Below are 10,951 nucleotides of genomic sequence, written 5' to 3' on the forward strand. Positions count from 1 at the left end.
TATTCAGATGTGTGCATCACATTTTATGGAGGAATGTTTCCTGATCCTGGTAGAGTAGACTACAATGCGTCTGTGCACGAAGGCTGTTTCTATACAGTGGGGTAGTTCCAACTTTGCAAGGACACTTTGTAAGTGTTTTTTTTTTTTTTATGTTTAAAGGATTTGCCACTGACTATTCAAACGCGAATTTTGAGCAGTGTAGAGTAGCGCTTGTTGTTTGTCGTTTCTCCGATCACAAATGCAGACATTGGGTTTGTTTACGCGGCGCGATACGCAACGCGTAAAAAGACCGTGTAAGTCATTATAATAAGTAATTATGTCCCCACTGGATGCAACAAATGCCTCGTTTATAATGGGTTTTATTGGTTTTGTCTCGTCGCTCTGGGACACGGCATCACAATATGGTAAGGGGTGTAACATTTCTGTCACACGCTTGAGGTATTCGGCCAATCAACGCACTGGATAGCTGGCCAATCAGAGCACACCTCGATTTTCAGACCGATGAGCTTTGTAAAAATCGCTGCGTTTCAGAAAGGCGGGGCATAGAGGAGCAACAATTATGTACATTATGTGGAAATGTTTTTTTTTTTTTTTTAACCTTAAACTGCATAAACATTGCATTACACCAAATACACAACATAATGTTCTTTTTAGCAACGTCATATGACCCCTTTAAAACCTTAGTGGATACTAGTGTTGGGCGATATGCTCAATTGTCATATCTATATTGTCTGCCTGTGAGATCGCCGATACATATTATCATGCTAATTTATTCAAATATTTAATATTTTACTTGGTTTCATTGCCAGAAAGTGAACCAACTCCAGCGTAAGGCTAAAAGCAGCCTAATGTTTTTAATGACTGAATTTGTATTTAACATGATCATTTAATAGAAACAATGTAATTTACTAATTATAAAGCTTACAATTCCTCTGCTCTTCTTCTGTAGCTGCTGTTTGAATAACTAAGAACATTTACATTACCAAAAAACATAATCAGTTACTTCAGTCTAGCACAAGTATATGCAATTTAAAAACACTCCCGTTATAATCAGTGAAGCTGTCTACACTTTGATGAATAAATCCCTTATACTTGCATCTACTGTTTATGATGAGATAAATGACTCATCTGAATGCCTCTGATTGGCCATTGCATTCATAAAGTCAACGGAATCGAGTGTGATTGGTTATAACGCGCAGCACTGTAAAAACGTGGAAAAAGAAATGATGGAACAAATAATCCCTAATATTAATTAGTATTACTAGCCTGATGATGATAATAATAATAATAATCGTCTTGCTATTGTCAAAGGTGTCAGCCACAGGCAATATCTCTATCGTCGATACACAATACTATTGTCTATCGGCACAACACTAGTGGATCCAGGGTAAAAATAGTTAAATTGCTTACATAAACTGTATTAACGAGATATTGATTAAATATCAAATTTCTGCCCAGACTACTGTACCGCAGCCTTTTCAAAATGACTTCCAGGAAATTTCTCCATTCTGCATCCATTATCCAAACTAAATCTGTCTATTGAATTAGGAGACATTTGATATACATGTTGTCTTCATTCTTTCAGGGTGCCGAGGCAGCCAATGTTACTGGCCCGGGTGGCGTTCCTGTGCAGGGCAGTAAGTATGCGGCTGACAGGAACCGATATAGGCGGTTCCCACGCAGGAGGGCCCCCCCTCGCGACTACCAGGAGAACTATCAGAGCGACGGAGAGTCACGGGAGAAGAGAGAAGAGGAAGAAAGCGCCCCCGAGGGTGAGATGCAGCAACAGCAGCGTAGGCCCACCTACCCCGGCAGACGGCGCTACCCGCCATACTTCGTGCAAAGGCGTTACGGCAGACGCCCCCCATACACCAACACACCCCAGAGAGGAGAAATGGCAGAGGTAGGCTAAAATCTGAATCCATGAATTGAATATTACATTATATAGTGTTTCGAAATGAATGTTGTTAGAAGCTTTTTTGCCTGAGACATGCTCTTCTTGACTTCTAGGGTGGGGAAGGTGATGAGAACCAAGGTGGTCCAGACCAGGGCAACAAACCAATGAGGCAGAACTACTACAGAGGCTTCCGACCAAGGTTCAGACCCAGGTTTGCATGTTGTATTTGCAGACGTGAGGCTGCAGCAGTAGTGCTGTGTTCGATACATCAATACGACAATGTATCGTCACAGAGATTTGATGATACGCGTATCGATACAGCTGGCCCTGTATCGATATTGTGGCACGTGTGCAGCAGTGGACCGCGCTTCTTTTTAAACTGTGTTCTTGTATTCAAATTGAGTAGAAAAGTGCGAGTTTTCTAAAAAAATTATGAATGGAGCATAATATATAGGCTACAACAAGGTTTAATCTGGCCGCAGAGGAACACAACTGGGTTGCCTGATATAAAGAGATGTATCCCCGAAACAGAGCTTCCCACTTGCGCAATACGGAAATATCTGCTAAGCAGATATTTCAGCAGGTAGAGAGTGCTGGTAGGTTATCATTGCACAAATTAACACAATGTAAATATGATTTTTATATATATATATATATGAATGAGTACATTTATAATATAAATTTATTAGAACAAGTACATTATTATTTGTGGGCTTAAAAACAAGATGCAAACAATCAGAATATTGTACCTGGTGGGGAGTGCCCAATGTAAACATGAAACATATGCTATTACCTATATTGTACTGTGGTACAGTTCTGGAGGCCCTTCATAATGCAGAGGTCAGCTGCCTGCTCTGCCAATATTTAGAAATGGCACTATAGTATGCAGTGTTTAATAAACTGAATTTTACCTCAGCAGAATTTAGTAAAACATCTGTGCAGTCCTGTATCGTGACGTTGCTGGTGATACACAGCCCTGTGCAGCAGTAAGATGAGCAAGACTGCAGTTAGAGCCAAACGATATTTCAAATATTCACAGTATTTGAAATTGTTGAAATTAAAATTGGGCAATATTGTGAATACTACTTGGTTTGGCTATTAAATCTCCTAAATGAAGGGTCCCTTAAATCTGGCCCTGGAAGGCCACTGCCCTGCAAAGTTAAGCTCCAACCCTAATCAAATAGACCTAAGGAAGCTAATCAGGGTCTTCAGAGTTACTGGAAAACTTCAGGTAGGTGAGACTGATCGGGGTTTGAGGTTTTGTCCTAAATACTTTTGAGGAACCTTGTCCTAAATACTGTCGTTTTACATACATGTATATCTGAACTCATGAGTATGTATGAAAACAAGAAGTCTGATTTAAATTTCTGATTTAAATTTCAGTAACAAATGTAGTTGTTGAATATTTGCTCAGGTCTGCATGGCATTTTGCGTATTAAATTGTTTTGGTAATAACAGCATTTTGTGTAACTGATGCATGCTTTTGTGGCTCAGACTTAACTTATGGTAGACTTCCGCATAGAATCAATCACTAACAACAGAGTCCCTCTAGAGTAGATTATTTCTGATAAGAAAAATAAATAATGCAAATTACATTAGCTAGCAAGTTAAAACACTAGGTGAGTTCAACTTGAAGCAGCGCTGCGCAGACTGATCAGTGTGTGACCTCAAAGTACCGTGAGAGCTTTAGAGAGCGGATGTCTCCTTATGCGTTCAAATCTCTCTAACGGTACTTTACAAACACACCTTTTGTCTTGCTTTTAGCTTTAACTGCGTTTGTAGTTGGTGCCATTACTAGCTACTGGCCAGACCGATAAACAAACATAGACTGGAAGTTAACTTTGGGCCAGGCTCGTGCATCTGATGAAACCGCATGATTTTTTTTTTATTCATAGTTCATTGCTTGATGTTCCTCTGAGAACTTGACCCTGATGGATTCTCTAGAGCATCTTCCTATTTTGAGCAGTGTATTTTATATGAGCCTTTAGATTTGTTGGCTCTTTTAAGCTTTGTGTGTAAGTGCATTATTTCGTATCTAGCAGGGGTCCCCCACGCCCCCGGCCGGTGCGGGAAGGCGAGGAGGATGATAAGGAGAACCAGGGTGAGGGTGGGCAGAACCAGGAGCCCCGTCAGCGCCGCTACCGCCGCAACTTCAACTACCGCCGCAGACGGCCCCAGACAACCAAGCCTCAGGACGGCAAGGATAGCAAGGCAGCTGACGCATCAGCCGACAAATCAGCCGCTCCCGAAGCCGAACAGGGTGGAGCAGATTAACCGCCACCGGCTTGAACATCTAGACCATCTGGCCGGGTGGGTGCTGCTGTCATTGCATGTGAATGAATGTACTTTTTCAAGTATGTTGGGTTTTTGACACTGGCGTGCTTTCTTAGTGAACCATTCATGAGTCCATCCTGTAGGTATTTTCTTTGTTTTTGTTTTTTTGGGAACATGTCCAGGTCACATTTCACCCCAAAATCAAAATGTTATAGAATGTGATTTATTTCTTGATTTAACAAAATAAAACCTATTTGTTGAAGCATTAAGACTTATTTTGCGTTGCCATTGTTTTCATAATTAAGCATGTTTGGCCTTGAATTCTCATTGTGTAAAATAATTTTAAAAGTATGTATACATCCTGGTGTTTTTTTTTTTTCTTCTGCCGATTACAAAATGTATTGTGTATTTACTGTGCATAATTGTCAAATGCTCTATAACAGAATTTAACATTTGTAACGTTCCTAAATAAACTTTTTTTTTTTTAAATTAACTTTAGAATGAGCCATGACTTGGATATTTTTGTGAAGTTTGCTTTATATTTGAATTGTGGTGTTTCATCAGCACATAATTGTGGCAGTAGAATGGGAGGGGATTGACTGTAGATAATGGATGTTTCCACTTCAGTTGGCATTTTTCATTGATGAAAGGCTAATAATGCTGTGGATTTGATTTAGCAGACAGTCTGGCACACTGTTGTGCTTATGATTTCAGAGGTTGTTTTAAACATGCTAACCTCTTTGTTTGTTTGTTTGCATTCGCAGTTTTGTCAAGCAGAACCATCCAAGATCTGAGCAATAAGAAAGATATGACTTCGATCGTCTAAGCTTGCGAAAATGCATTTCGACCAGATTGCCACCAATTGCCTGCAGACTCTATGCAGACCTGTTTTCTTTTTCCATTATTTTTATGTGACAGCTAAAAATTTTGGGGAAACAGCAGATGTTTTTCTAAATCAGTCTTAAGTTTATACACAATGGTTTTTAAAAGTAATTTGATATCTGGTCAGTTGACATTTTTAAAAAACTTTTTATGTATCCAAACATGAATTTTAACAAAGGCAAGCTGAAATAAAACCAGAAACAGTTCCTCTAGTATGAGTGGTGTTTGCTGTGAACTAACAGTTCATGAGGTCTGTAGAAAGTGTTCTAATTCACATTACTTACACTTGTTTAAAATCATTAGTATCTCTGTAAAGTGTTCTTCACTGTATTGTGAGCTGCTCAGACGTCGGTCTCCTTGCGCAGTCGCTCCATACGCTGTATGTTGTTCTCCATGGCGGTGCGGTTTGTGATCTGAGTGGCACAGCTGGCAGGAAACCAGCCCCTCTCGCCATCTCTCATCCGCTCTCCATGACACCAGCCTACAGCAAAACAGACTCGCACATTGACCAAATTCCTCTGTATTTACATACATTCATTTAGTAAACTCTTATCCAAAGCAACTTGGAAGAAAGCCATGGGAGAGGGTATGTGAATAGCAGTGAAGTGACACGTCATTTCTGCTTCCATGTTTACCTTCCACTTCCTGTAAAACGATGACCAGTTCCGCCTGCTGCAGGCTCAGCTCATCTGGTGCTTTTGGCATATAGGCTTTAGTAGCTTCATATTGAGGCAAGTCTTAGACGCCCAAACAAAATGAAGTGTTAGTGATAGAACATGCTAAAACGTAAGCATAAAAGTGGTCACCAAGTATTAATGCAAGGCTATTTTACTGACAAATGACACTGAATGGATCAGACTCACCCTCATTAGCGATGCTCTCGCTTTTTTTGACATCGTGGAGTGCGGTGACCCATCGAGCTCTGTCCAGCCTAAAAACATTTCAGAGCAATAATCCATCAAAATCAGAGAAAGTCTATCAATTACGACAGAAGTAAATGAAGGCAAAAACAAAAAATATTAGGGAGCAAAATTTAATTTGTCCTTTTTTCAGTGCAGCTACTGTTATATTAAACCAGTCTTTTTAAGTATAATTAACTATTGTAACAGTATAATTCTAAAAACATCCCCTTCAGGCTGTGATTCACTTGTCTTTTTGCTGTGAAGTCTTTACATTTTTAGTAATGTTACAAGACTGACCTGAAACAACCTAGGTTTACTTGATTATCCATGCATAATTTTCAAGAAAAGTCCAGTTAAAATGTCTATGAAAATAAATACAAGCCCGATTCTTCAAAAAACACATGCAAACATTTTTAGATTTTTGCGTAAAGGTTCACTAACTGTTCAATTTCAAGATGATAGATTCTTATGACTATTATTTCATACGTCAGGCTTTACAGGGTTAATTATGACATCACGTCACATATATTACTGCTTTCACATCAAAACTATTCTAACAGTTATCGTGCTGCCCTGTTTTCTGAAGAAAAAGGGTGGGCATCATTTATGCTAAAAAACAGTCCATGCTTGTGGTGAGCCTGGAATATTCCTTAACATCGCTGCTGATGAACGGGGGTTTCATGGGTATCTTACTTGCTTTCCGCCACGAGTATCTGCTCACTGCTGGGATTCATCAGCAGCTTCAGATTGAGTTTGGAGTCTGTCAGTTCCTCTTCCACCTCAACCTTGTCCACAGTGGCGTAGTCCAACACAACATAACTCTCCTCACTAGATAAACAGCGTTATTCAAAATATTAATATCAGTTATGCAACATATTCATGAACCAAGTCAAAGCCACAGTCACATGATGGCAAGCGTTCTGTATAGCCAGAATACTCGGATGACATTCATCAAATCACTGAGTGCTGTGTCATTAACCTCAAGTGTTATCAGCCAGAATTTTTGACTGTTTATATGTTAAACAGTAACACTTTACAATAAGGTCCTGTTAGTTAATGCATTAACTAGTATTAACAATGAGCTATACATTTGTTACAGGATTTGTTATTCTTATGTGGTTAATAAAAATACATGCATTGTTTATTCATGTTAGCACACAGCCATTAAATAATTATTACATTTAATAATGTATCAGTAAAGCCTGAAATGAGCATTAACGATGTATTTTTTTCATTCTTAATGTCGTTAAGTAATGTTAACAAATGAAATCTTGTTGTAAAGCGTTACCAGTTAAACACTGTATATTAATGTTTCAAATACTGGTAGATAATGTGTTAACTTTATTAGATGGAGGTCTCTTTTTAATAAATATAGTAAAATACAAATATATAGTTTATAGCCAAATTAATTACATTTATTAGTTGTCTGCAGGATAATGTAGATTCTACACATTTCTCCTTTTTTCTTTAGCTGACAGTATTACACTTACCGTTAGCTGAAAGTATTCGCAAATTAGCCTAAATATTAATTATAAGAACATACAAGGGGTGTGAGATGCGTTTGATCTTTTTCTTTGTCCCAATTTGTGAAAAGGGTCCATTACTAGTTCAGGAGCGTAGTGAAGTGATATGAAGCTAGCAGGAATTAAAGCTATGGTTTGTCATTCAGTCAGGATCAGGCATTCATGAGCAGTGCTGTGGACGCTGAATACAGCTGCTGTGTGGTCCGAGACCGCGCAGCATCACAGGTCTGACCTCTTTTTCTTGGTGACGATGAGCACATCATTGAAGAGGAACAGATAGTAGCTCTTAATGCTGATCGCTTTCCTGAAAATGCTGAGATCATCCGTGTACACCGCCAGCTCACCGCTCTTCTTCAGCCAGCGGGATGACGACACTAATGGGAAAGGCTACAAACATACATAAACAAGTATTTAGATACTAATAGAAAAAGTTGAGAAACGATCCTTTCGATCATAACATGTCCCTGGTCTTTTCTGTTTTTCTTTGCAATCATCTATTAAAATATCTTGCTTCTGAAATGACTTTCCTTTTTTCAGCTGATCTCACTCTTATTCTTCATCTGAACTCTTGACATCTGGCAACCATGAAAGCTTGAAGAGCCTCTTTTTTTCAAAACTTTACACACAAATCCAAGAATTGCACACACAAAATGCAAAATGCCTCACATCTCTTGCAAAACGAAGCACTGCATTCAAAATATGACAAACGCGTCTCAAAAGCAAACATTTGCAAACACCTTTGCCATAGGTTCTAGACCACAGTAACTGGGGGCCGGACAGGGGCCACTTGTGCTTTTAAATTTCATCTTAACCTACTTTCAGTATTATTCATTCAGTCATTTTTCACCATGTGTATTACTGCGATCCCTAGAACTATATAACAATTTCAACTAAAATGAATGTTTCATCATGTTTCATTTATTTGACGCATAATTTTGTCAGGGGCATCATGCACTCATTATTTTTGAGGGGGCTCGAGTGAAGGGGGGGCTCTCATGCTTGTCATGTGACACAGCAGCCACAATACCACTGTATAACTAATATAGGCTTATGTTTTATTAATTATTTTATTTTTATTCGAAATATTCCCAACATATATCATGAAATATCTCGATTCTCAAATATGTGTAAGTAAATGCATTTTTCACCTTTATAGATTATGTTTGTTAATCTATAATTCGCGATGGGCAAAGTAGCCTAATAGTGTAATCTATTAACTTTGCATGAAAATCTGTCTTTTTACTTAAGTATACCAGATATGGGTGTCATACCATCAACTATTTTTAATACGACTGACTTTGTATTTAATGTGAATTTAATAAAAACATTGCAAGTTACTAATTAGCCTTTCATTGTACAGAAAGAGAGCAAAGAATGTTTACATTATCAAAGAACATTTTCACTTCAGTCTAGCAAGTTTAAGCACTCTCAAAAACTCCCATAATAATCTCTAAAGCTGTTTACAGTGTGAAATTAATATCCTACTTACATTCGTACATCAGTCAGCCAGAGCGCGCGGTGAACAAAACAGTGTGTTTCAGTGATGACTCATCTGAACGCCTCTGATTGGTCCTTGCATTCATAAGCTCAACAGAATCGTTTGTGATTGGTTATAATGCGCAGCGCTGTAAAAACGTGTATGTCTCTGGCTCTGTGCCAGCCAGAGAATGCAGATTTAAAATTAACAGCTGTGGATGTTTTTCTTTTTTATAGTTTACAGGACAAACTGCATTTCACCCAAAATTGTTTGGTGTGATATGATTCCAAATTTAGGGGGGCCAAACCCCCCACTCCCCCCAGAACCGCCCCTGCTTTGCCATAATATTAATTCCTGTTAGATTTTTTTGTGTTACATAGAGAATTGTGTGTTGTGTTTTGCAAAAAGGGTTTTATGCAATTGAAAACGGAGTCAAAGGCCAATAAAACGTCTGTGGTTTTGCAGATTTGGTGTGTGGTTCTGCTGTTTGAGTGTCAGCTTTCAGAAATTGTGTGACAAGTAAAGATTTTGTGTGTGAACAGTTGAAAAATAAAACTGCAAAAGGAACACTTTTCTTCCTTTTAGGTGCTAATATGTACCTTTTAGGTACAAAGTTGTACCTTTTTGAAAAGGTACGGCCCCAGTGACAGCTTTTGTACCTTTTATTCTGAGATTGTTGTTACCAATGCAATGCTAATGCCAAATGAAAATGAAACATTTTCAGGATAAATAACCAGCGGTGAAATCTCACAGATGATTATGGTTGTAGCAGAAATCGTGATCACGATAGAAATACGATTTATCGTGCAGCCCTATGAATTTCCATAATTGATTCTGTTATGTTCCTGTGGTTTTGGCAGTCTGTATTATTAAAGTGCTATAGAGATAAAGGTGTCTTGATGTGACTCTAAAAACCTGTTGAGCCAATCAATTACAGATGAGTAAACTAATTTATTCACTATTTAATTTAATAACTAATCCGTCCACAGTAAATGTATTATTTTCTTTTCTTATGGAAAAATACTTAAAAACCAGCCCTCATCTGGGTCAGAAATGTGAATTGCTTGCTTTAAATGTGTCTCTTTTAAAAGTAACCTAACCTGCCTAAACATGTACCTTGATTTTGCCGAACTCCATCTGTTTCTGGATGGTGTACATCTGCTCCGTCCGCTCCATCCTCCGCGCTCCATCATTACAGTGCTTCACCAGCTGACAGGAGAAAAAAACAGCATTCAGATCAGCTGTGAAAAGCTGCTTCAGCGCAGCCCAGAGTTTGTGCTACTAAAACATTCAAGAGCACAGTCATATTTGAGGCAAATTCATCATCTATGGGAATATAAGCAAGTTGTGGCTTCTACAAAAGAATATGTCATTCCTTAACCTCTGAGATTTTGTTAAACAACAATAGTTGCGTGCCACAAAACACTTTCATTATTTATCTTGCAGAAACCAACCTACTCATCGAGTAACGCTCCAGACAACCAGATCAACTAGTTTTGAAAGGTGTTGTTTTACACATCCCTAGTTAATGTAGAGTGAGTAGCGTCATACCTTACTGATAGCTTTAAAAGCCCAACAGGCAGCAAAGTATTCAGCCGTCTCTTTAGGGGTCTTCTGACAGATGGTCTGCACCGATGTGGAAAGACAAAATATAAATATAGCATTAATAAAGTTCATTCATAAAATCATGCTTATGTAAGCTGTCCAAAAAAGAAGAAAATTCAACAAAAGAGTCACATGATCCTTCAGAAATCATTCTAATCATTCTCATTCTAATAATGATTTGCTGCTCATTTATTATTATAATATATTATTGGTGCTCAATTATGAATATTGGTTATTAATAATTAATATTGGTTAATATATATATATATAAAGGCTTTATCAAGGTAAAGATGCCCATAAAATGTAAAAATCAATTAAAATTTCTTGGAACAGATTAATTTCTATCACTGCTGTGAACTGACCAGTACACAGAATATGAAGGATATCAAAA

General features: G+C 38.1%; 2 protein-coding genes across 8 annotated transcripts in view; one reads left to right on the forward strand and one right to left on the reverse strand.

Moving 5' to 3' along the window:
- Positions 1-5,145, forward strand: part of ybx1 (Y box binding protein 1) — a 9,240-nt gene extending 4,095 nt beyond the window's left edge. Inside the window, exons 5-8 of one of the 4 annotated variants that reach the window (XM_016484333.1) lie at positions 1,586-1,903; positions 2,011-2,096; positions 3,940-4,207; positions 4,936-5,145. In XM_016484333.1, coding sequence (XP_016339819.1) covers positions 1,586-1,903; positions 2,011-2,096; positions 3,940-4,171 — 636 coding nt within the window. In that variant the 3' untranslated portion in view covers positions 4,172-4,207; positions 4,936-5,145. Of the gene's footprint in view, positions 1-1,585; positions 1,904-2,010; positions 2,109-3,936; positions 4,208-4,935 lie in introns of all 4 variants that reach the window. The other 3 variants (XM_016484330.1, XM_016484332.1, XM_016484329.1) reach the window with 3 other exon arrangements.
- LOC107687119 (rho guanine nucleotide exchange factor 16-like) overlaps positions 5,072-10,951 on the reverse strand; it is an 18,707-nt gene continuing 12,827 nt past the window's right edge. For all 4 annotated transcript variants that reach the window (XM_016484326.1, XM_016484328.1, XM_016484325.1 and 1 more), the window contains 7 exons: positions 10,507-10,581; positions 10,072-10,164; positions 7,711-7,865; positions 6,649-6,783; positions 5,917-5,984; positions 5,689-5,790; positions 5,072-5,534 (listed from right to left, as the gene is read on the reverse strand). In XM_016484326.1, coding sequence (XP_016339812.1) covers positions 5,395-5,534; positions 5,689-5,790; positions 5,917-5,984; positions 6,649-6,783; positions 7,711-7,865; positions 10,072-10,164; positions 10,507-10,581 — 768 coding nt within the window. In that variant the 3' untranslated portion in view covers positions 5,072-5,394. The remainder of the gene's footprint in view (positions 5,535-5,688; positions 5,791-5,916; positions 5,985-6,648; positions 6,784-7,710; positions 7,866-10,071; positions 10,165-10,506; positions 10,582-10,951) is intronic.

This window comes from Sinocyclocheilus anshuiensis, unplaced genomic scaffold (assembly GCF_001515605.1).
Source record: "Sinocyclocheilus anshuiensis isolate Anshui unplaced genomic scaffold, SAMN03320099.WGS_v1.1 scaffold1203, whole genome shotgun sequence".
Taxonomy (NCBI): Eukaryota; Metazoa; Chordata; class Actinopteri; order Cypriniformes; family Cyprinidae; genus Sinocyclocheilus; species Sinocyclocheilus anshuiensis.